Raw genomic sequence first — 26,415 nt, 5'->3', positions numbered from 1 at the left:
GTAGGGAGAGGGAGAGAAGGAGGGAGAAGGAGAGAAGGGGGGAGGGAGGGAGGGGGAAGAGATGGGGGGAGGGAGGGGGAGAGATGGGGGGAGGGAGGGGGAGAGATGGGGGGAGGGAGGGGGAGAGATGGGGGGAGGGAGGGGGAGAGATGGGGGAGGGAGGGGGAGAGATGGGGGGAGGGAGGGGGAGAGATGGGGGGAGGGAGGGGGAGAGATGGGGGGAGGGAGGGGGAGAGATGGGGGGAGGGAGGGGGAGAGATGGGGGGAGGGAGGGGGGAGAGATGGGGGAGGGAGGGGAGAGATGGGGGAGGGAGTGGGAGAGATGGGGGAGGGAGGGGGAGAGATGGGGGAGGGAGGGGGAGAGATGGGGGAGGGAGGGGGAGAGATGGGGGAGAGATGGGGGAGGGAGGGGGAGAGATGGGGAGGGAGGGGGAGAGATGGGGGAGGGAGGGGGAGAGATGGGGGAGGGAGGGGGAGAGATGGGGGGAGAGATGGGGGGAGGGAGGGGGAGAGATGGGGGGAGGGAGGGGGAGAGATGGGGGAGGGAGGGGGAGAGATGGGGGGAGGGAGAGGGAGAGATGGGGTGAGGGAGGGGGAGAGATGGGGGAGAGATGGGGGGAGGGAGGCAGGGGGAGAGAGGGAGGGGGGGGAGAGAGGGAGGGGGGGGAGAGAGGGAGGGAGTGAAGGGGGGGACAGAGGGGGGGGGAAATGAGGTAGGGCAGGAGGGTTGTGCAGTCGAGGTGAGGAGCTGGGGGATTTGAGGTGCAGGTTGAAATCACCGAGGATGGGAAGGCTTTCCATCGGATTACACGGGATATACGGCCCAGAAACAGGCTGTTCGGCCCAACCAGGCCATGCCGGCGTTTATGCTCCACTCGAGCCTCCTCCCGTCTTTCCTCATCTAAATCTATCAGCATAACCCTCTATTCCCTTCTCCCTCATATACTTGTCCAGCCTCCCCTTAAATGCATCGATACTATTCGCCTCAACCCCTCCCTGTGGCAGCGAGTTCCACATTCTCACCACTCTCTGGGTAAAGAAGTTTCTCCTGAATTCCCCATTGGGTTTCTGGATGACTATCTTATATTGATGGCCTCTAGTTATACTCTTCCCCACAAGTGGAAACACTCTCTCAGTATCCACTCTATCAAAACCTTTCATCATTTTAAAGACCTCTATTAGGTCACCCCTCAGCTTTCCTTCCCCCCCGACCACCCCCAAGAGAAAAGAGACCCAGCCTGTTCATCCTTTCCTGATATGTATACCCTCGCATTTCTGGTCTCATTCTTGTAAACCTTCTCTGCGCCCTCTCAAGTGCCTCGATATCCTTTTTAGAATATGGCGACCAGAACTGTACGTAGTACTCCAAGTGTGGTCTAACCAAGGTTCGATACAGGTTTTACATAACTTCCCTATTTTTCAATTCTGTACCTCTAGAAATAAACCCTCGTGCTTCGTTTGTTTTTTACGGCCTCGCTAACCGATGTCGCAACTTTGTGATGTGTGTATTTGTTCTCCCAGATCCCCTTGTTCCTCTGTCCCACCCAGACTTGCAACCTCCCAGTAATAAGTGACCTCCCTATCCTTCTTACCAAAATGTAATACCTCACATTTGTCTGCGTTGAACTTCATTTCCCAATTATATGCCCATTCTGCAAGTTTATTAATGTCCCCTGTAATTTGTTGCACTCCCCCTCAATATTGATTATACCCTGAAATTTGGTGTCATCCGCAAATTTAAAAATTGTGTTTTTGATTCCAAAGTCTAAATGGTTAATATAAATTGTGAACAAGAGTGGTCCCAGCACTGATCCTTGTGGAACATCACCTCCTGCCACGGTGAATAACTACTCTTTACCCCTACTCAATGCGTTCTGTCTTGAAGCCAGCTAGCTATCCATTCTGCAATTTGTCCCGACTCCACATTCTCTGACCTTGTTCATCAGTCTATTATGGGGTACCTTATCGATGGCCTTTTGAAAATCTGGAGAAATTACATCTACTGCATTATCATTGTCTACTCTCTGTTACCTCTTCAAAAAATTCAATGAGGTTGGTCAAGCAATACTTTCCCTTTTGAAATCTATGCTGAATATTCATTACTATATTTTTGGTTTCGAGATGTTCTTCTATTTTTCTCCTTTAATAGGGATTCCATTATTTTTCCTATCACCAATGTTAAGCTGACTAGTCTATAATTCACTGGACATGTTCTCTCCCCCTTCTTAAATATAGGTACGAGGTTAGCTATCCGCCAGTCCTCTGACACTATACCTTTTTCGAACAAATGATTAAATACATGCAGTAATACCTCTGCTATCTCTTCCCTAGATTCTTTTAAAATGCGTGGATACAATCCATCCGGACCAGGGGTTTTATCTTCTTTGAGTTTGATTCATTTATTTAATATATCCCCTCCTTTTATTTTAAGTGCACTTAACCCATTACTAATCTCATTTTCCAAGGCCATGTCTGCCTGTCCTATCTCCTGGTCAAGCACCTGTCCAGGTGACAGAGCTCGGAGAGTGTTTGCACAGTGTTCTGTCCAAGGAGTATGTTTTACCTTCGATTTCTCATCATCATCAAAAATTGAACTCTTCATTCGCGGAGAAGGCGGCGGCAAAGGTTTCTCATCCGGCAACTTAGGATCCTGCTTTATGATACCTAAGCAATGGCACATAATTCACACGGAAGGAAAATGTGATGGTTACAGTACAGCGACAGTAAGAGTATCACATTCCTGCGCACCCCCAGCTCTGCACCATCGCACATAGTGCACGCAGCATGGACACGGTTCCAGTTAGCACCTTTCTCAAATTGCTCTGCTCTCTCCAGGGCAGATTGTACATGGGTTGTGGGGGTAGGTATACATTTGGGGCATGGGGGGAGAGTGTACATGGGGCGTGGAGGGAAGAGTGTACATGGGGCGTGGCGGGGGGGGAGAAAGTGTACATGGGGTGGGGGGGGGGGGGGAGTGTACATGGGTTGTGGGGGTGGGGGGGGCAGGGGAGTGTGTACGTGGGGCGTGGGTGGGGGGGGGACAGGGGGGAGAGTATACGTTTGGGGCGTGGGGGGAGAGGGCACATGGGGCATGGGGGGAGAGGGCACATGGGGCGTGGGGGGAAGAGTGTACATGGTGCGTGGCGGGGGGGGAAGTGTACATGGGGTGTGGGGGGGAGTGTACATGGGGGTGGGGGGTGGGGGGTGAGTGTACATGGGGTGTGGGGGGTGGGAAGAGTGTACATGGGGTGTGGGGGGAGGGGGGGAGTGTACATGGAGTGTGGGGGGGGGGGAAGTGTACATGGGGCATGAGAGGGGGGAATTGTACGGGGCGTGGGGGGGAGGGGGGAGTGTACATGGGGTGTGGGGGGGGGAGTGTACATGGGGTGTGGGGGGGGTGTACATGGGGCGTGGGGGGAATGCACATGGGGCATGGTGGGGGGGGGAGTGTACATGGGGCGTGGGGGGGAAGTGTACATGGGGCGTGGGGGGCGTGGGGGGGAGTGTACATGGGGCGTGGGGGGGGGTGTACATGGGGCGTGGGGGGGGGGAGTGTACATGGGCGTGGGGGGGGAGTGTACATGCGGCGTGGGGGGAACATTTTACACACAGTTCGCTGAGTCTATCGAATGTTACATACCTTGCTTCTTCAGCATCTGATAGGCGTCTCTGATTTTTATTTCGTTTGGTAACCACAGTGTCCAACTGTACAACATTTCTATCAACTTGGTCTTCACTTGTTCCGAGGACCACAAGCCCAGGTACTGCAGGGAGGAACGAGTCAATGTGAACCGGTGCGAGTGTCGGCACCCCGCACTAACCCTCTGCCGACCCCACCTTCCATCCTTCAACTGAAACGTACACGCACCACTCGCTCGGGGGGCTTGTATCGTGTCAGAACGCGGTCAGTAAATCCAGGAGCGGGAAAGTGCTGACTCCCCAGCCTGCCAGAGAGGGTTACGTTCTCCGAGAGGGTCTCCTCCAGTCGGTAGAGCCACTTTTTGGGGGCAAACACTTTCTGCAAGGGGAGCGTTTGGCAATTTCTGAGGTGGTTGGAAGTGCACTGGTCTGACCCCATCTGGATACTGCGATCTGTCTGGGCATCACACATCACCAAGGTTAAAAACATAAGAAATAGGAGCAGGAGCCGGCCACCTGGCCCCTCGAGCCTGCTCCACCATTCAATAAGATCATGGCTGATCCGATCATGGACTCAGCTCCACTTCCCCGCCCGCTCCCCATAAGGAAGGTAGTGCAAGGGTCTCCTGTGGTCATCCCCCTGCAAAACAGATACACCACTTTGGGTATTGTTGAGGGGGATGACTCGTCAGTGGGGGGGGGGGGGGGGGGGGAGTAGCAGCAGCCAAGTTCATGGCACCGTGGGTGGCTCTGCTGCACAGGAGGGCAGGAAAAAGAGTGGGAGAGCTGAGGTGATAGGGGAATAAATAGGCGTTTCTGCGGCCGCAACCGAGACTCCAGGATGGTATGTTGCCTCCCTGGTGCAAGGGTCAAGGATGTCTCGGAGCGGGTGCAGGACATTCTGAAAAGGGAGGGTGAACAGCCAGTTGTCGTGGTGCACATTGGGACCAACGATATAGGTAAAAAACGGGATGAGGTCCTACAAGACGAATTTAGGGAGCAAGGAGATAAATTAAAAAGTAGGACCTCAAAAGTAGTAATCTCGGGATTGCTACCAGTGCCACGTGTTAGTTAGAGTAGGAATCGCAGGATAGCTCAGATGAATACGTGGCTTGAGCAGTGGTGCAGCAGGGAGGGATTTAAATTCCTGGGGCATTGGAACCGGTTCTGGGGGAGGTGGGACCAGTACAAACCGGACGGTCTGCACCTGGGCAGGACCGGAACCAATGTCCTAGGGGGAGTGTTTGCTAGTGCTGTTGGGGAGGAGTTAAACTAATATGGCAGGGGGATGGGAACCTGTGCAGGGAGACAGAGGGGAATAAAATGGAGGCAGAAGCAAAAGATAGAAAGGAGAATAGTAAAAGAGGAGGGCAGAGAATCACAAGGCAAAAAGCAAAACCACATTGCAGAAAAATTCTAAAGGAGCAAAGTGTGTTAAAAAGACAAGCCTGAAGGCTCTGTGCCTCAATGCGAGGAGTATTCGGAATAAGGTGGACGAATTAACTGCGCAGATAGCAGTTAACGGGTTTGATGTAATTGGCATCACGGAGACATGGCTCCAGGGTGACCAAGGCTGGGAACTCAACATCCAGGGGTATTCAACATTTAGGAAGGATAGGCAGAAAGGAAAAGGAGGTGGGGTGGCATTGCTGGTTAAAGAGGAAATGAATGCAATAATAAGTAGGGACATTAGCTTGAATGATGTGGAATCGGTATGGGTGGAGCTGCGGAATACCAAAGGGCAGAAAACGCTAGTGGGAGTTGTGTACAGACCTCCAAACAGTAGTAGTGAGGTTGGGGACAGCATCAAACAAGATATTAGGGATGAGTGCAATAAAGGTACAGCAGTTATCATGGGCAACTTTAATCTACATATTGATTGGGCTAACCAAACTGATAGCAATGCGATGGAGGAGGATTTCCTGGAGTGTATTAGGGATGGTTTTCTAGACCAATATGTCGAGGAACCAACTAGAGAGCTGGCCATCCTAGACTGGGTGATGTGTAATGAGAAGAGACTAATTAACAATCTTGTTGTGCGAGGCCCCTTGGGGAAGAGTGACCATAATATGGTAGAATTCTTTATTAATATGGAGAGTGACACAGTTAATTCGGAAACTAGGGTCCTGAACTTAAGGAAAGGTAACTTCGACGGTATGAGGCGTGAATTGGTTAGAATAGACTGGCGAGTGATACTTAAAGGGTTGACGGTGGATAGGTAATGGCAAACATTTAAAGATCACATGGATGAACTTCAACAACTGTACATCCCTGTCTGGAGTAAAAATAAAACGGGGAAGGTGGCTCAACCGTGGCTAACAAGGGAAATTAAGGATAGTGTTAAAGCCAAGGAAGAGGCATATAATTTGGCCAGAAAAAGCAACAAACCTGATATACTGGGAGAAATTTAAAATTCAACAGAGGAAGTCAAAGGGTTTAATTAAGAGGGGGAAAATAGAGTGCGAGGGGAAGCTTGCAGGGAACATAAAAACTGACTGCAAAAGCTTCTATACATATATGTGAAGAGAAAAAGATTAGTGAAGACAAACATAGATCCCTTGCAGTTGGATTCAGGTGAATTTATAATGGGGAACAGAGAAATGGCGGACCAATTGAACAAATGCTTTGGTTCAGTCTTCACGAAGGAAGACACAAATAACCTTCCGAATGTACTAGTGGACAGAGGGCCTAGTGAGAAGAAGGAACTGAAGGATATCTTTATTAGGCGGGAAATTGATGGGATTGAAGGCCGATAAATCCCCGGGGCCTGATAGTCTGCATCCCAGAGTACTTAGGGAAGTGGCCCTAGAAATAGTGGATGCATTGGTGATCATTTTCCAACGGTCTATCGACTCTGGATCAGTTCCTATGGACTGGAGAGTAGCTAATGTAACACCACTTTTAATAAAAAAGGATGGAGAGAGAAAACGGGTAATTATAGACCGGTTAGCCTGACATCAGTAATGGGGAGAATGTTGGAATCAATCATTAAGGATGAAAAAGCAGCGCATTTGGAAAGCAGTGACAGGATCGGACCAAGTCAGCATGGATTTATGAAAGGGAAATCAAGCTTGACAAATCTTCTGGAATTTTTTGAGGATGTAACGAGCAGAGTGGACAAGGGAGAACCTGTGGATGTGGTGTATTTGGACTTTCAAAAGGCTTTTGACAAGGTCCCGCACAAGAGATTGGTGTGCAAAATCAAAGCACATGGTATTGGGGGTAATGTACTGACGTGGATAGAGAACTGGTTGGCAGACAGGAAGCAGAGTCGGGATAAACGGGTCCTTTTCGGAGTGGCAGGCAGTGACTAGTGGGGTGCCGCAGGGTTCAGTGCTGGGACCCCAGCTCTTTACAATATACATTAACAATTTAGATGAAGGAATTGAGTGTAATAGCTCCAAGTTTGCAGATGACACTAAACTGGGTGGCGATGTGAGCTGTGAGGTGGACGCTAAGAGGCTGCAGGGTGACTTGGACAGGTTAGGTGAGTGGGCAAATGCATGGCAGATGCAGTATAATGTGGATAAATGTGAGGTTATCCATTTTGGGGGCAAAAACACGAAGGCAGAATATTATCTGGATGGCGACAGATTAGGAAAAGGGGAGGTGCAACGAGACCTGGGTGTCATGGTTCATCAGTCACTGAAAGTTGGCATGCAGGTACAGCAGGCGGTGAAGAAGGCAAATGGTATGTTGGCCTTCATAGCGAGGGGATTTGAGGATAGGAGCAGGGAGGTCCTACTGCAGTTGTACAGGGCCTTGGTGAGGCCTCACCTGGAATATTGTGTTCAGTTTTGGTGTCCTAATCTGAGGAAGGACATTCTTGCTATTGAGGGAGGGCAGCGAAGGTTCACCAGACTGATTCCAGGCATGGCTGGACTGTCATATGAGGAGAGACTGGATCAACTGGGCCTGTATTCACTGGAGTTTAGAAGTATGAGAGGGGATCTCATAGAAACATATAAAATTCTGACGGGATTGGACAGGTTAGATGCGGGAAGAATGTTCCCGATGTTGGGGAAATCCAGGACCAGGGGACATGGTCTTAGGATAAGGGGTAGGCCATTTAGGACTGAGATGAGGAGAAACTTCTTCACTCAGAGTTGTTAACCTGTGGAATTCCCTGCCGCAGAGAGTTGTTGATGCCAGTTCATTGGATATATTCAAGAGGGAGTTAGATGTGGCCCTTACAGCTAAGGGGATCAAGGGATATGGAGAGAAAACAGGAAAGGGGTACTGAGGGAATGATCAGCCATGATCTTATTGAATGGTGGTGCAGGCTCGAAGGGCCGAATGGCCTACTCCTGCACCTATTTCCTATGTTTCTATAACCCTTCACTCCCTTATTGCTCAAAAATCTGTCTATCTCCACCTTAAATATATTCAATGACCCAGCCTCCACAGCTCTCTGAGGCAGAGAATTCCACAGATTTACAACCCTCAGAGAAGAAATTTCTCCTCATCTCAGTTTTAAATGGGCGGCCCCTTATTCTGAGACTATGTCCCCTAGTTTTAGTTTCCCCTATGAGTGGAAATATCCTCTCTGCATCCACCTTGTCGAGCCCCCTCATTATCTTCTACATTTTAATAAGATCACCTCTCATTCTTCTGAATACCAATGTGTATAGGCCCAACCTTTCCTCATAGATCAACCCCCTCATCACCGTAATCAACCGAGTGAACCTTCTCTGAACAGCCTCCAATGCAAGAATATCCTTCCTTAAATACAGAGACCAAAACTGTACGCAGTACTCCAGGTGTGGTCTCACCAATACCCTGTACAGTTGTAGCAGGACTTCTCTGCTTTTATACTCTATCCCCCTTGAATTAAGGCCAACATTCCACTTGCCTTTCTGATTATGCAGGTACAGCAAGTACTCACTTTTAGTGTTTCATGCACAAGGTCCCTCTGTACTGCAGCACTTTGCAATTTTTCTCCATTTAAATTATGATTTGCTTTTCTATTATTTCTGCCAATGATATGGGCCTCGGAGTGGGAGCGGGGCAGATTGACCAGAGTGATACCGGGGCTGAAAGGGTTAAATGATGACAGTGTGGGCTTGTAGTCCCTTGTGTACAGACAATTGAGGGGCGATCTGATCACGTTGTTTATGATGATTCGATCGGGTAGATCGAGAGAAACTATTTCTGCTGGTGGGAGGAACCAGAACAAGGGGGGCATAGCCTTAAAATGAGAGCCAGGCCGTTCAGGGGTGCTGTCAGGAAACATTTCCTGACACAAAGGGCAGTGGGAATCTGGAACTCTCATACAGACAAACTAAGAAAACTGGATATGAAAGCACCACAACATTTCGCGGCATTACCGAGACTGAAAGTTACAATATTGATCAAGGATGCAGGTACCTTTGGTGATAAGACTTTAATTAGGTCATTTAAAAATCGAAATTTCCCAGCTTCATTCTGAAACCGCGTGCCGCAGTTGTTCATACAGGTCGCCAACACCTGCGGGGAGAGACTGGGTCAGCAGAATCCGCACAGAGACATCGAACCAGAACACAGGCCACAATCGGTGTCGGCACAACAACAACAACTTGGATTCATATAGCGCCTGGAACATAGTAAAACGTCCTGAGGCACTTCACAGCGGTGTTGTGAGACAAAACAAATAGATTTGACACCGAGTCACACAAGGAGAAATTAGCGCAGGTGACCAAAAGCTGGGTTAAAGAGGGAGGTTTTAAGGAGTTTCTTAAAGGAGGAAAGAGAGGTAGAGAGGCGGAGAGGTTTAGGGAGGGAGTTCCTGAGCTGGGGGCCCGGGCAACAGAAGGCACGGCCGCCGATGGTGGAGCGATTATAATCAGGGATGCTCAGGAGGGCAGAATTAGAGGAGTGTAGACATCTCGGGGGGGTGGGGGGGGGGGGGTTGTGAGGCTGAAAGAGATTACAGAGATAGGGAGGGGCGAGGGCCATGGAGGGATTTGTAAACAAGGATGAGAATTTTGAAATCAAGGCATTGCTCAACTGGGAGCCATGGGTGATGGGTGAGTGGGACTCGGTGCGAGTTAGAACAAGGGCAGCTGAGTTTTGGATCACCTCTAGTTTACGTAGAGTGGAATGTGGGAGGACGGCCAGGAGTGCGTTGGCATAGTCAAGTCTCGAGGGAACAAAGGCATGGATGAGGGCTTCAGCAGGGTATGAGCTGAGGCAGGGGCGGAGACGGGCGATGTTACTGAGGTGGAAATAGGCGGTTTCAGTTACGCCGTGGATGTGTGGCCGGAAGCTAATTTCAGGGTCAAATATAACACCTGGGTTGCGAACAGTCTGGCTCAGCCTCAGACAGGAGTTGGAGAGAGGGATGGAGTCAGTGTCTAGGGAACGGAGTTTGTGGTGAGGACCGAAAACAATGGCTTCGGTCTTCCCAATATTCAATTGGAGAAAATATCTGCTCATCCACAACTGGATGTCGGACAAGCAGTCTGACAATTTAGAGACCGTGGAGGGGTCGAGAGAAGTGGTGGTGAGGTAGAGCTGGGTGTCGTCAGCTTACATGTGGAAACTGACGTCAAGTTTTCGGATCATATCGCCAAGGGGCAACATGTAGATGGGGAATAGGAGGGGGTCGAGGACAGATCCTTGGGGGACACCAGAGGTAACGATGCGGGGGCGGGAAGAGAAGCCATTGCAGGTGATTCTCTGGCTACGATGAGAGGGATAAGAATGGAACCAGGCGAGTGCAGTCCCACCCAGCTGGACCATGGTAGAGAGGAGTTGGAGGACAATGGAATGGTCAACTGTGTCAAAGGCTGCAGACAGGTCCATGAGGGCGAGGAGGGATAGTTTGCCTTTGTCACAGTCACAAAGGATGTCATTTGTGACTTTGATGAGAGCCATTTTGGTTTTGTGACAGGGGCGGAAACCGGATTGAAGGGATTCAAACATGGAGTTTCGGGAAAGATATGCACGGATTTGGGAGGAGATAACACGTTCAAGGACTGGAGAGGAAAGGGAGTTTGGAGATGGGATGGTAGTTTGCAAAGACGGAGGGGTCAAGGGTTTCTTTTTGATGAGAGGGGTGATGACGGCAGATTTAAGGGAGAGGGGGACAGTACGTGAGGAGAGAGAACCGTTAACAATGTCAGCTAACATGGGAGCCAGAAAAGGAAGTTGGGTGTGTCATGTATTGAACTATCAGTGTAACCCATGTATAAGCTGACCTAAGTTGTACACCTTGAGAACATTGACCACAAGGGGGCGAACTTGTGGGAGACACTCCTAACCTGGACTTTCAGGTATAAAAGGGGAAGCTCCACCCACCTTCATCACTTGAGGTCTTGGTAATAAAGGTAACTGGTCACAGAGTGACCTTCTCTCAAGTATGGGCCTCGTGCATTTATACTGTAGAGTAAGGACTTATCATTGGCGACGAGAAACTGAGATTTAAACCACGCGAGCATACAAACATAGAAACATAGAAACATAGAAAATAGGTGCAGGAGCAGGCCATTCAGCCCTTCTAGCCTGCACCGCCATTCAATGAGTTCATGGCTGAACATGAAACTTCAGTACCCCCTTCCTGCTTTCACGCCATACCCCTTGATCCCCCGAGTAGTAAGGACTTTATCTAACTCCCTTTTGAATATATTTAGTGAATTGGCCTCAACTACTTTCTGTGGTAGAGAATTCCACAGGTTCACCACTCTCTGGGTGAAGAAGTTTCTCCTCATCTCGGTCCTAAATGGCTTACCCCTTATCCTCAGACTGTGACCCCTGGTTCTGGACTTCCCCAACATTGGGAACATTCTTCCTGCATCTAACCTGTCTAAACCCGTCAGAATTTTAAACATTTCCATGAGGTCCCCTCTCATTCTTCTGAACTCCAGTGAATACAAGCCCAGTTGATCCAGTCTTTCTTGATAGGTCAGTCCCGCCATCCCGGGAATCAGTCTGGTGAATCTTCGCTGCACTCCCTCAATAGCAAGAATGTCCTTCCTCAAGTTAGGAGACCAAAACTGTACACAATACTCCAGGTGTGGCCTCACCAAGGCCCTGTACAACTGTAGCAACACCTCCCTGCCCCTGTATTCAAATCCCCTCGCTATGAAGGCCAACATGCCATTTGCTTTCTTAACCGCCTGCTGCACCTGCATGCTAACCTTCAATATCTGATGCACCATGACACGAGCAGCACAGAAGAGAGGTACTGTGTTGGTGATGATTGGGACGACTTAGTTTTGTCACTAAGGAATGGTTGGGACAGGATTCGGCCGACAAACGCAGGGCTCATCTCCTGACGGTTTGTGGATCCAGAACGTACTCCCTGATGAAGGACCTTCTAGCGCCAGAGAAGCCGGCGTACAAGTCGTTCGAAGAGCTCAGTAAGTTGATCGGGGAACACCTTAAACCGGCAGCATGCACACGGCGAGACACCGGTTTTACATGCACTGGCGGCGAGAAGGGCAAAGCGTTCCAGACTTCGTGGCAGATCTCCGGCGACTGGCGAGCCGATGTAAGTTCCCAGATGCATGCAGAGCGGAGATGCTGCGAGACTTTTTTATTGAGGGCATCGGGCACACTGGGGTTTTCAGGAAACTGATTGAGACCAAAGACTTGACCTTGGAAGCGGCGGCTCTGATAGCCCAGATATTTATCTCAGGAGAGGAAGAGACCAGAATGATGTATGACAAAAATCTTGGCTCAAGTGCGGCAAACGACCAGGGAGTCAACATTGTTAACGTGGCACACAGTTCTCTAGGCAGACAAGGGCAATCGGACATGTCCCAGCATGCAGTCGAACCCAAAGGGGGAATTCAACAGAGACAATGGCTAGCTGAACGGCGATTCATGCCATTGCAATGGACAATGCGGCCAGTAATGGGGCCGTCAACACCTGTTAATGGTGCGCTTAAGGACAGTTACAGAGACAGTTAGAGATGATCGACTGGTAATGGACCTTTTGTTTCCAACAACGGGGCCTCCAGCTCATGCTGGAGGTGTGGAGGCAAACACCCAGCCAGAGCTTGCAGGTATCAGCAATATACCTGCAGAAACTGCAATGTCAGCGGTCACTTGGCGCGTATGTGCAGGAAGCCTGCGGCCAGGTTGATGTACGAGGAGGACGGGCCCGATGTAAGCCCTACAAGGCCAAATGAATACTGGGGGAAATCGCTGGAAGCTGAAGTTCAGCGAGTTCATGTGGAGCACATATACAGTTCATATACCAGGACACCACCGATAATGATGAAAGTGCTCCTCAATGGCATCCCAGTATTAATGGAGCTAGACACAGAGGCAAGCCAGTCCCTGATGAGTATCAAACAGTTCGAAAGGTTGTGGGTGTCCAAGGCCAGGAGGCCAAAATTATTGTCGATTGACGCACAGCTACGGACATATACAAAGCAGATCATTCCGGTGCTAGGCAGTGCCACGGTAGTCGTGACCCACAAAGATTCGGAGAACAGGTTGCCACTCTGGATTGTCCCAGGGGACAGTCCCGCACTACTGGGGAGAGTTGGCTTGCTGTCATGAACTGGAAATGGGGCAATGATTCTGTGGAGCGAGTATCATGCTCACAGGTCCTGGACAAATTTGACTCATTATTTCAACCCGGCATCGGCACTTTCATGGGGGCCAAGGTAGTGATTCACATAAACCCGGACGCCAGGCCAGTACACCACAAGGCCAGAGCGGTGCCGTACGTGATGCGGGAAAAGATAGAATGCGAATTGGACCGCCTGCTGAGGGCAGTCGAACTCAGTGACTGGGCGAGCCCGATTGTGCCGGTGCTCAAGGCGGATGGGTCGGTCAGGATATGTGGCGATTACAAGGCCACCATCAATCGGGTGTTACTCCAAGACCAGTACCCGCTACCGAGAGCGGAGGACCTCTTTGCGACGCTATCAGGTGGCAAACTTTTTTCAAAAATTGGACCTGACCTCAGCTTACATGACCCAGGAGCTGGCGAGTGAGTCGAAGAAGCTGACCACCATCACGACACACAAGGGGTTGTTTGAGTATAACAGATGTCCGTTCAGGATTTGTTCGGCCGTCGCGATCTTTCAGCAAAATATGGAAAGCCTCCTCGATTCCAAGGACAATGGTTTTCCAAGACAACATCCTCATCACGGGTCGTGATACTGAAGAACACCTCCACAACCTGGAGGAGGTGTTGCGCAGACTGGACCGGGTAGGGCTACGACTGAAAAAGGCGAAGTGCGTCTTCTTAGCTCCAGAGGTAGAATTCCTGGGGAGGAGGGTAGCAGCAGACGGGATCAGCCCGACTGCGTCCAAAACAGAAGCGATCCAGAGAGCACCCAGATCCCGTAACTCGACGGAGCTGCGTTCGTTCCTGGGGCTCCTGAACTATTTTGGTAACTTTCTTCCCAAATTGAGCACGCTGTTAGAGCCACTACACGTGCTCCTACGCAAAGGTCGCGATTGGGTCTGGGGGGACAGCCAGGAAAGGGCTTTTGATGGAGCATAACAAATTGCGTGCTCTAACAAACTGTTAATGTTATATGACCCGTGTAAGAAACTTGTTTTAAAATGTGATGCGTCGTCCTATGGGGTTGGGTGTGTGTTGCAGCATGTCAATGCCAATGGTCAGTTACAGCCAGTAGCTTATGCCTCCAGAAGTCTGTCCCAGGCAGAAAAGGGCTACGGGATGGTAGAAAAGGAAGCGCTTGCATGTGTATATGCAGTAAAAAAAAATGCACCAGTACCTGTTTGGCAGGAAATTTGAGCTGGAGACAGATCACAAACCCCTAACGTCCCTTTTGGCCGATAACAAGGCCATAAATGCGAATGCATCGGCCCACATACAGAGGTGGGCACTCACGTTATCCGCCTATGACTACACAATTCGGCACAGACCAGGCACTGAAAACTGCGCCGATGCACTCAGCAGGCTCCCACTAGCCACCACTGAGGGGGCAACTGAGCCTGATGCTGAGATGGTCATGGCTGTTGAAGCTTTCGAAAGCGAAGGCTCACCTGTGATAGCCCATCAGATTAAAGTCTGGACAAATAAAGACCCGCTACTGTCTTTAGTTAAGAAATGTGTCCTGAATAGAACATAGAAACATAGAAAATAGGTGCAGGAGTAGGCCATTCGGCCCTTCTAGCCTGCACCGCCATTCAATGAGTTCATGGCTGAACATTCAACTTCAGTACCCCATTCCTGCTTTCTCGCCATACCCCTTGATCCCCCTAGTAGTAAGGACCTCATCTAACTCCTTTTTGAATATATTTAGTGAATTGGCCTCAACAACTTTCTGTGGTAGAGAATTCCACAGGTTCACCACTCTCTGGGTGAAGAAGTTCCTCCGCATCTCGGTCCTAAATGGCTTACCCCTTATCCTTAGACTGTGACCTCTGGTTCTGGACTTCCCCAACATTGGGAACATTCTTCCTGCATCTAACCTGTCTAACCCCGTCAGAATTTTAAATGTTTCTATGAGGTCCCCTCTCATTCTTCTGAACTCCAGTGAATACAAGCCCAGTTGATCCAGTCTTTCTTGATAGGTCAGTCCCGCCATCCCGGGAATCAGTCTGGTGAACCTTCGCTGCACTCCCTCAATAGCAAGAATGTCCTTCCTCAGGTTAGGAGACCAAAACTGTACACAATACTCCAGGTGTGGCCTCACCAATGCCCTGTACAACTGTAGCAACACCTCCCTGCCCCTGTACTCAAATCCCCTTGCTATGAAGGCCAACATGCCATTTGTTTTCTTAACCGCCTGCTGTACCTGCATGCCAACCTTCAATGACTGATGTACCATGACACCCAGGTCTCTTTGCACCTCCCCTTTTCCTAATCTGTCACCATTCAGATAATAGTCTGTCTCTCTGTTTTTACCACCAAAGTGGATAACCTCACATTTATCCACATTATACTTCATCTGCCATGCATTTGCCCACTCACCTAACCTATCCAAGTCGCTCTGCAGCCTCACAGCATCCTCCTCGCAGCTCACACTGCCACCCAACTTAGTGTCATCCGCAAATTTGGAGATACTACATTTAATCCCCTCATCTAAATCATTAATATACAGTGTAAACAGCTGGGGCCCCAGCACAGAACCTTGCGGTACCCCACTAGTCACTGCCTGCCATTCTGAAAAGTACCCATTTACTCCTACTCTTTGCTTTCTGTCTGACAACCAGTTCTCAATCCATGTCAGCACACTACCCCCAATCCCATGTGCTCTAACTTTGCACATCAATCTCTTGTGTGGGACCTTGTCGAACGCCTTCTGAAAGTCCAAATATACCACATCAACTGGTTCTCCCTTATCCACTCTACTGGAAACATCCTCAAAAAATTCCAGAAGATTTGTCAAGCATGATTTCCCTTTCACAAATCCATGCTGACTTGGACCTATCATGTCACCTCTTTCCAAATGCACTGCTATGACATCCTTAATAATTGATTCCATCATTTTACCCACTACCGATGTCAGGCTGACCGGTCTATAATTCCCTGTTTTCTCTCTCCCTCCTTTTTTAAAAAGTGGGGTTACATTGGCTACCCTCCACTCCATAGGAACTGATCCAGAGTCAATGGAATGTTGGAAAATGACTGTCAACGCATCCACTATTTCCAAGGCCATCTCCTTAAGTACTCTGGGATGCAGTCCATCGGGCCCTGGGGATTTATCGGCCTTCAATCCCATCAATTTCCTCAACACAATTTCCCGGCTAATAAGGATTTCCCTCAGTTCCTCCTCCTTACTAGATCCCCCGACCCCTTTTATAACCGGAAGGTTGTTCATGTCTCCTTCGTGAATACCGAACCAAAGTACTTGTTCAATTGGTCCGCCATTTCTTTGTTCCCCGTTATGACTTCCCCTGATTCTGACTGCAGGGGACCTACGTTTGTCTTTACTAACCTTTTTCTCTTTACATATCTATAGAAACTTTTGCAATCCGTCTTAATGTTCCCTGCAAGCTTCTTCTCATACTCCATTTTCCCTGCCCTAATCAAACCCTTTGTCCTCCTCTGCTGAGTTCTAAATGGGGACTGGGCAGCCACGTACGGGGCATGCCCTGAGGAATTTAAACCGTTTCATAGGCGCAAGGATGAACTCTCGATTCAGGCCGATTGTCTACTGTGGGGAAACCGAGTAGTCATGCCCCAGAAGGGCAGAGAGGTGTTCATCAGAGAACTTCACAATGAGCACCCGGGCATTATCACAATGAAGGCAATTGCCAGGTCACACGTTTGGTGGCCAGGGATAGATGCAGACCTGGAACTTTGTGTTCGCAGGTGCAACACGTGTGCTCAACTGGGCAATGCGCCCAGGGAAGCCCCCCCTTAGCCCCTGGTTCTGGCCCGCCAAGCCATGGTCACGCATCCATGTGGACTACGCAGGTCCTTTCATGGGAAAAATGTTTTTGGTTGTAGAAGACAACCAAATGGATCGAGTGTGCCATTTTAAATTCAAGCACATCCTCTGCCACGGTAGAAAGTCTACGGGCAATGTTCGCCGCCCACGGTCTACCGGACATCTTGGTCAGCGACAATGGCCCATGCTTCACAAGCACTGAATTCCAGGACTTCATGGCAGGCAATGGAATCAACCACGTCAGAACGGCACCGTTCAAGCCGGCCTCAAATGGCCAGGCAGATAATCAAACAGGGGATGCTCAGAATCTAAGGGGGTTCCCTACAAACCCGCTTATCACGCCTCCTGTTGGCCAATAGATCCCGACCCGCAGAGCTGCTAATGAAAAGGATGCTCAAAACCAGGTTATCCCTTATACACCCCACTATGAAAGAAATTGTTGTGAGCAGGCGCCAGTCACAATGTTACTAAGATGACGGGAATGCGAGGGCGCAATGTATTGATGTCAATTACCCTGTTTTTGTCCTTAATTACGCTGCAGGGCCCAAATGGCCTGCAGGCACTGTGATTGCCAAAGAGGGGAATAGAGTTTTGGTAGTTAAACTTACCAATGGACAAATCTGCTGCAAACACGTGGATCAAACTAAAAGGAGGTTCAGCAACCTCATAGAAGAAGCAGAGGAAGAACACGATATAGAGTTCACTCCACCACAGGTGACCGAACACCGGAACCAAAGGGAGGAGAGCCCAGTCACTGTGGGCAGTCCGGACAGGCCTGAGGCACCGCAAACAGCAGACACTCAGGCCAGCGCCCAACAACCGGAGCCCCAACTCAGGCGCTCCACAAGGGAGCGTAAACCACCAGAGAGACTTAACCTGTGATCCCAATAAGACTTTGGGGGGGGAGGTGATGTCATGTATTCAACTATCATTGTAACCCATGTATAAACTGACCTAAGTTGTACATCTTGATAACATTGACCACAAGGGGGTGAACTTGTGGGAGACACTCCTAACCTGGACTTTCAGGTATAAAAGGGGAAGCTTCACCCACCTTCATCACTTGAGGTCTTGGTAATAAAGGGAACTGGTCACAGAGTGACCTTCTCTCAAGTATGGGCCTTGTGTGGATTTATACTGTATCGTAAGGACATATCCGGGTGGTCAGCAGTTTGTTGGGAATAGGGTCGAGGGAGCAGGAAGTGGGTCTCATGGACAGGATGAGTTTGGAGAGATCAAGAGGGGAGATCAGAGAGAAGCTGGAGAGAGATGAGAGTTCAGGGTTCGGGCAGGTGGGAGCGTCAGAGGAAGTTTGGCCCTGTGGGCTCGGGGTAGGAAGGGAACTGGCAGAGGCGGCAGATCAGATGGTCTCAATCTGAGACAAAGAAGTCAATGAGCTCCTTGCACTTGTTGTTAGAGCTGAATGTGGTGGAGACAGGGGAGAGGGGTTCAATAAGACAGTTAGCAGTAGAGAATAGTAGCCGGGAGTTATCTTTGCATTCCAGAATGATCCTGAAACAGTGAGCAGTTTTGGTAGACAAGAGTAGGACTCGATAATGCCAGATCTGGCGGTGAATGGCGAAACCAGTTGTCCACCACATCCATTCAAGTCTGCGTCCCATGGACTTGAGGGAGCAAAGATCAGGGCTGTACCAGGGGGAATGGCCAGGGCGAAAGAGAGTAATGCTTTTAATAGGAACTAGGGCACCAAAGATGGTGAAGAGGGTGTGGTTGAGCAGATCGGTGGCAGCAGAAATGCCATGGTGAATGGAGGGCCAGAAGTTTGGACAGTTGGAGTTGAGAAGTGCAGCAGTAAGAGAGTCTGGAGAGGCGTTTTTTCCAGGGGTGGACACAGAAGGAAGTAGGGTTGGGTAGGGGAAGGGGGATGTGGGTGGAGACCAATACAAGGAAATGGTCAGAGCTGGTCTTATCTATAAATAACACACACAGACAGCGCACCAGAACACGGGGGCCTCAATCAGACTCTGTATCTAACCCGTGCTGTACCTGCCCCTGATGGGGCTTGTATTTAAGTGGTCCTGCTGCTGGTAACTAACCAGTTGTGTGTAAAGTTACGTGCTCACTGTAATCACTAATCTCACCGTCAGTGCATACAACGCCTCCCTTTCTTGTGGCGACTGGATCTTGTAGCCCAGTAGGCGCATCGCGATCTGTGGGCTGAAGAAATTTCTATTTCAATTGTCGCTCATTCAAGTTTTCTCACTCTGCAGTTAACACCTTTCTGTACAGGGCCTTTACATAAAGGAGGGCCCAGCTTCAGGGCTCTTGCTTAAACAGCCATCCTGTCACATTTGGCCTGATGTTTATATCATAGAATGAGAGGTGATCTCGTTGAAACATGTAGAGTCCCCAAGGGATTTGACAGGGTAGATGCAGGGAGGATGTTTCCCCGGGCTGGGGTGCCTAGAACCAGGGGTCACAGATTCAGGATAAGGGTCGGCCATTTAGGACTGGGATGAGGAGCAATTTCTTCAGAGAGGGTGGTGAATCTTTGGAATTCTCTGCCCCAGAGGGCTGTGGAGGCTCAGTCGTTGAGTATATTCAAGGCTGAAATCGATAGATTTTTGAATACTAAGGGAATCAAGGGACATGGGGATAGTGCAGGAAGGTGGGAGTTGAGGTAGATCGGCCATGACCTGATTGAATGGCCTACTCCTGCTCCTATTATTTTCTTATGATATATCTCAGAAGGAGGCCATTCGGCCCATGGAGCCTGGGCTGGCCCTTTGGTGCAGCAAGTGATCAGGAAGGTCAATGGAATGTTGGCCTTTATTGCAAGGGGGATAAAAGCAGGGAAGTCCTGCTACAACTGTACAGGGTATTGGTGAGGCCACAACTGGAGTACTGCATACAGTTTTGGTCTCCGTATTTAAGGAAGGATATACTTGCATTGGAGTATATCAGAGATGGTTCACTAGGTTGATTCCAGAGATGAGGGGGTTGACTTATGAAGAAAGGTTGAGTAGGTTGGGTCTATACTCATTGGAGTTCAGAAAAATGAGGTGGTCTTATTGAAACATAGAAGATAATGAGGGGGCTTGACAAGGTGGATGCAGAGAGGATATTTCCACTCATAGGCGAAATTAGAACTAGGGGACATAGCTTTAAATGAGCGGCCCTTATTCTGAGACTGAGATGAGGAGGAATTTCTTCTCTCTTGAGGGTTGTAAATCTGTGGAATTCTCTGTCCCAAAGAGCTGTGGAGGCTGGGTCATTGAATATATTTAAGGTGGAGATTAGACAGATTTTGAATGATAAGGAAGTAAAGGGTTATGGGGAGCGGGCAGGGAAGTGGAGCTGAGTCCATGATCAGCCATGATCTTATTGAATGGTGGAGCAGGCTCGAGGGGCCGAATGGCCGACTCCTGCTCCTATTTCTTATGTTCTTTTGTAGCCCTGCACATGTGGAACAGGGTGAAGATTAATGATCCAAACTGCAAGCAACCACGCATGTGTCACATAACCAGTTCCACACCTACCCCTCCAGCTCCAGATCGACCTGATCGCAGAACCCTTTGATGTAATCCCATTTCTCTTCAGTGTTTAGAGGGTCGGTGGCTTTATCTTTGAAAGAAACACAGAGACATTAGCACAATCGCCGCATGCTGACCAAGGCTCCACCCCCGAACTATGAACTCCGCCCTCTCGCCCCCCACGGATACCGACCGACGGGTTCAGCCACTCCGCCAGGTTGGCTTTCGTTTCAGACCAGCACCAGCTGCGGGATTTTGCTTTTAGCAAATTGGATCGCAGCTGGTTCTGGCTCAGGGTTCCCCAACCCTCCACCACTGTCCCGTAATCTCCAGCAATTAAAGAGTAATATCCCTGGACACTGCTGCAAGCAACCCCGGAGAAACAGAGCATTAATAAAATGGGGTTCGGGGGGTTTAATATATAGAACAGATACCCGGAGTGAGTTACAGGCTGGAATCTGATCGAGGGGTTCGGGGGGGGGTTTATATATAGATTAACGGATACCCGGGAGTGAGTTACAGGCTGGAATCTGATCGAGGGGTTCGGGGGGGGGTTTATATATAGATTAACGGATACCCGGGAGTGAGTTACAGGCTGGAATCTGATCGAGGGGTTCGGGGGGGGGGTTTATATATAGATTAACGGATACCCGGGAGTAAGTTACAGGCTGGAATCTGGGCGCGGAGCTCGGTAGGGTTTATATATAGAATGATAGATTCCCGGGAATGAGTCACACATTAACACGGTGAGATGGTGGGAACAATGCTGAAATATCTTAAGGTCACTTTGACCCCCGACCCGAGAGTGAAATTCCATTGACCATGCCAGATTGGTCATCCGATCCTCGAGCTTCGCTCCAATGCAGTGTTGGAGGAGCAGCCAAACCTGGATCATTAACGGGACCTGAAGAGGAGGATCAAACCAGGAGAATTGGGATTCTTCCCACTTGGCTCCGGCCATTTCCCCAATGGGCCGGGCCAGTGGGGATCTTCGCAGTGCTCCTGCTGTGCGGTGTTAGCTGCTTAAACGAAAGACTACCGCGCCTTTTCATGACTTCAGGATAGCCCAGAGAGTTTTACAGCTACATTCAAAAAGTGAAGTCACTGCTGTAATGTAGCAAAATCAGCAGCAAAACACAGCAAGATCCCACAAACAGCAGTGTGATCATGTCCAGATAATCTGTTTTTAGCGATTTTGGTTGAGGGATAAATATTGGCAAGGCCACCTCCAACAGTGTGGCACTCCCTCAGTACTGCCCCTCCGACAGTGCGGCGCTCCCTCAGTACTGCGCTCCCTTAGTACTGCCCCTCCAACAGTGCAGCGCTCCCTCAGTACTGCGCCGCTCCCTCAGTACTGCCCCTCCAACAGTGCGGCACTCCCTCAGTACTGCCCCTCCATCAGTGTGGCACTCCCTCAGTACTGCCCCTCCAACAGTGCGGCACTCCCTCAGTACTGCACTGGGAGTGTCAGACTGGATTTTGAGCTCGTCTCTGGAGTGTGTCTTGAACCCCCGATCTTGTGACTCGGGTGAGAGTGAGACCCACTGAGCCATGGCCAACACCTACACTTGGAGGTCCTGCGCACAGCTCGGGGTCTTTGAGCTGATCCTCCAGCTCCATGCGCAGCCCAATGGTGATTCACTCAGCCTGGCGGATATCTCACATGTTACTTTGGACGAGAAGTTTGCTCTGGGCGATGGGGTCGGGGGGGGTGCTCTGTAGGAGGACAGTGTCTGGAGTGAGGTACATAGAAGAATGAAGTGGCTGTAATCTCTAACATGGACCGCCCACCCCACTCCTGTGCCAGCAGCCCCTGTTCCTGGTGCCAGGGTCACTTTGTCTCTGAAACATTGGCTCTAAACATGCTGCACTGCCCCAGCAGCAGAAATCCTGAAACCGTGATCCAGAGTTAGATCCTTATCGGTTAATTTATAAACTCGGATGGAGTCTGTGCTTGAAGTTTTTAAAAGCTTCTTTCTGCTATCACTGGACAGTAAACTGCAACAGGAACACACAATTTATTCTCTATCCACACGTGAAGCACATTTTTCCATATTGTGTATGGTGTTTTGAACTAAAATGAGTGCACGAGGCTAAAACAGTATCACCATGGCCACACGTGTGGCTATAGTCAGTTAATCTTTTGGGATCACCTGTGACAGGGACTGTGGTCCTGGTATCGGACTGTACAGACACCTAAGAACTCATTTTAAGAGTGGAAGCAAGTCTTGCTCGATTCCGAGGGACTGCCTATGATGATGATGGGACAACATTCACTCTGTACCAAACCATGCCTGAGAAAATGGGCACACTTCTTATACCTAAAAATAGAATTTCCTCACAGCCAAACCAGCCCCCTCCCTCCCCCCCCCCCAAAAACAAAACAACACTTGCTGCTTCCGGCAGTGAGCTGCTGTATGGGGAGGAGTGTCACAGTCACAGTGTTGGTCTTGTGACTGCACCCCATGACTTCCGAATAAGCCAATTTCAGCAACCACCATGCACCGGGTTCCTGCAACTCTCTTTACTTCCTCAATCAGAGACAGGCACAGTGGAAATATTTTAAACCCAACACCATATCCCGCCCCCCCACAGATCAAACTGAGCAGATGAATTTATTTTTACGTGAAACCACAGCTTCTCGGGCAACTGGTCGTGTCCCACACTGTCGGCACCGAGAGTCGCGGGATTCCCGGTGGGGTGGGGGTGAACACGCAGGCCGACAGGGCCCCAGCCACATATACAACCCCCTCTCCACATAGCAGGAAAGCGGCATAGAACGGGGAACGGTAGCACAGTGGTTATGTTACTGGGCCAATAATCCAGAGGCCTGCACTCATGATCCTGAGACACGAGTTCAAATCCCACCACCGCAGCTGTTCAGTTAATTCAATAAATCTGGAATAAAAAGCTAGTATCAGTAACGGTGATCATAATAATGGTGACGGAAAAACCCATCTGGTTCACTACAGTCGTTTCGGGAAAAAAACCTTCCCCAGTCTGGCCTAGAACTGACTCCAATGTGGTTGATTCTGAGAATGGCCTCAGTTTGTGGGAGCACCTTCACCACACGGACTGCAGCGGTTCAAGGCGGCGGCTCACCACCACCTTCTCAAGGGGCAATTGGGGATGGGCAATAAATGCTGGCCTTGCCAGCGACGCCCACATCCTGGGAATGAATTTTAAAAATGCTGGATCAGTTTGATTTAAGCGCAGTATGTTGTGTTATGATTTACTTAATTAAACAGACTCAGGGCCTGTTTCTTCCGGGGGGGAGCAGGCAGAGACGAGACCGTGTTTTATGCAGGGAGTGGAGTTTGCGACACTCCACCATTATGTTAACACCCAGTTCATATCTGGGTGCCCCCCATCACTAACTTTTCCAGGTGTCAGCTGTGGCTCAGTGGGCAGCACTCTCGCCTCTAAGCTGGAAGGGTGTGGGTTCAAGCCCCACAACAGAGACTTGGGCACAAAAATCTAGGCTGACACTCCAGTGCAGTGCTGAGGGAGAGTTGCAGTGTTGGAGGTGCCATACTGAGGGAGTGCTGCAATGTCGGAGGTGGCATCTTTTAGATGAACCGTTAAACCGAGGCCCCCCGTCTACCCTCTCAGGTCGGCATTAAAGATCCCACGGCATTATTTCGAAGAAGAGCAGGGGAGTTCGCCCCGGTGTCCTGGGGCCAATATTTATCCCTCAACCAACATCACTAAAACAATTATCTGGTCATTATCACATTGCTGTGTGTGGGAGCTTGCTGTGCGCAGATTGGCTGCTGTGTTCCCCACATTGCAACAGTGACTACACTCCAAAAGTACTTCATTGGCTGTAAAGCGCTTTGGAGCTTCTCGAAATGGTGAAAGGCGCTACAGAAATGCAAGTACTTGCATATAGGCACAGTGCCCGAGAGGCGCCGGGCACTTCTCTGGGTCGCCCTCATTCTCTCAATCCCTGTCTTTATCCCCTGGCTCGGGGTCAGTCTCCCACCCACCCCCCACAACAGGCTTTACTGAGAATCACCGAGCCCGGGACTCCTGCCCGGCCCCGGGTTAGTGTATCCGCCCCCGGGTTACAGTGTATCCGCGGCCCCGGGCTGGAGCAGCGGCAGACCCCAGCCACCGCGCTCACTCCCCGGGATCCCGCACTCACTCAGCCACGACTCCAAAGTCTCTCCTTCCTCCTCCGCCGCCGCCATCTCTCGGGCCCGGGCTCCTCTCCTCCCTCCCCTCCCGGCCTCGCCAGAACCGCCTCGCTCCGCCCCTTTAAAGAGCCACAACCAGGGTCCCTCCCCATACCAGGGGGTCCCAGCATAGGGTCACTTCCCCCCACACCGGGGGTCCCAGCACAGGGTCCCTCCCCATACCAGGGGGTCCCAGCACAGGGTCCCTTCCCCAACACCAAGGGTCCCAGCACAGGGCCACTTCCCCCATACCAGAGGTCCCAGCACAGGGTCACTTCCCCCACACCAGGGGGTCCCAGCACAGGGTCCCTCCCCCCATACCAGGGGGTCCCAGCACAGGGTCACTTCCCCCACACCAGGGGGTCCCAGCACAGGGACCCTCAACCACACCAGGGGTCCCAGCAGAGGGTCCCAACACAGGGTCCCTCCCCCCACACAGGGTCCATCCCCACACCAGGGGTCCCAGCACAGGGCCACTTCCCCCATACCAGGGGGTCCCAGCACAGGGTCCCTCCCCCCATACCAGGGGGTCCCAGCACAGGGCCACTTCCCCCACACCAGGGGGTCCCAGCACAGGGTACCTTCCCCAACACCAAGGGTCCCAGCACAGGGCCACTTCCCCCATACCAGAGGTCCCAGCACAGGGTCACTTCCCCCACACCAGGGGGTCCCAGCACAGGGACCCTCCCCCACACCAGGGGTCCCAGCAGAGGGTCCCAACACAGGGTCCCTCCCCCCACACTGGGGGTCCCAACACAGGGTCCATCCCCACACCAGGGGTCCCAGCAGAGGGTCCCTCCCCCCACACTGGGGGTCCCAACACAGGGTCCCTCCCCACACCGGGGGTCCCAGCACAAGGTCCCTTCCCCCACACCAGGGGGTCCTAGTACAAGGTCCCTTCCCCAACACCAGGGGTCCCAGCACAGGGTCACTTCCCCCACACCAGGGGTCCCAGCACAGGATACCTTCCCCAACACCAAGGGTCCCAGTACAGGGTCCCTCCCCACACCAGGGGGTCCTGGCACAGGGTCCCGGCAGAATCTGTCCTCGCCCCAGGGGGTCCCAACACAGGGTCTGTCCCAATGGCTCAAGGGGGCATGGAAGTGACTCTAGGGAGAATTCTACTTGCAAACCTCCCTCCCTACCATCCCAGAATTGGGGACAGACTCTAGGCAGCGACCCCCAGAGTTGGGCGCGCATCGGGGGAGAAAATGAGAAGGGGGCAGGCACAGCTGGCCACTTCCCCCCCCCCCCCTCAAGTATTGCCCTCCAGCTGGGAGATATCCAGGGGTGCTGCTAACTCTATAACACTCACCCAAATGGCCACTCTTCATGGCAGCTCCAGAGTCCGACCGAGAGTGAGAGAGAATGAGAAAGAGTGAATGAGAGAAAGACAGAGTGAGAGAGAATGTGTGAGAAAGAGAGTGAGTGTGAGAATGAGTGTGACAGACGGGGAGAACAGACACACACACACACACACACAGACTGACAGATTGAGAGATAGTGATTGACAAAGAAACTTAGACAGAGATAGAGAACGAGACGGACACCGAGCGAGAGACAGATTAAGGGAGACAGACTAACTAAGAATCAGAGAAAGGCGGAAACAGAGCCGAAGAGACAATCAACCTCTATTTATATAGCACCTGTAATGTAGTGAAATGTCCCAAGGCGCTTCACAGGAGCGTTATAAGACTTAAAAAATTGACACCGAGCCACATAAGTAGAAATTAGCGCAGGTGACCAAAAGCTTGGTCAAAAAGGAGAGAGGTAGAGAGGTTTAGGGAGGGAGTTCCA

The 26,415-nt window shown here is 50.7% G+C and overlaps 1 protein-coding gene across 1 annotated transcript in view; it reads right to left on the bottom strand.

The window, feature by feature from the left end:
• Window positions 1-24,673, bottom strand: part of LOC139225809 (ADP-ribosylation factor-binding protein GGA1-like) — a 36,686-nt gene extending 12,013 nt beyond the window's left edge. The window contains exons 1-6 of the mRNA XM_070856654.1: window positions 24,588-24,673; window positions 20,447-20,531; window positions 19,049-19,124; window positions 9,007-9,105; window positions 3,641-3,764; window positions 2,564-2,664 (exon numbers count right to left, since the gene is read on the bottom strand). Of these exons, the coding sequence (XP_070712755.1) occupies window positions 2,564-2,664; window positions 3,641-3,764; window positions 9,007-9,105; window positions 19,049-19,124; window positions 20,447-20,531; window positions 24,588-24,633 (531 nt within the window). The 5' untranslated portion in view covers window positions 24,634-24,673. The remainder of the gene's footprint in view (window positions 1-2,563; window positions 2,665-3,640; window positions 3,765-9,006; window positions 9,106-19,048; window positions 19,125-20,446; window positions 20,532-24,587) is intronic.
• Window positions 24,674-26,415: the final 1,742 nt, after the last annotated feature.

The sequence above is a fragment of the Pristiophorus japonicus genome, chromosome 15 (genome assembly GCF_044704955.1).
Source record: "Pristiophorus japonicus isolate sPriJap1 chromosome 15, sPriJap1.hap1, whole genome shotgun sequence".
In the NCBI taxonomy this organism is placed as follows: domain Eukaryota; kingdom Metazoa; phylum Chordata; class Chondrichthyes; family Pristiophoridae; genus Pristiophorus; species Pristiophorus japonicus.
Note: the sequence above shows the minus strand (reverse complement) of the source record. Positions and strands in the feature narration are given on the sequence as shown.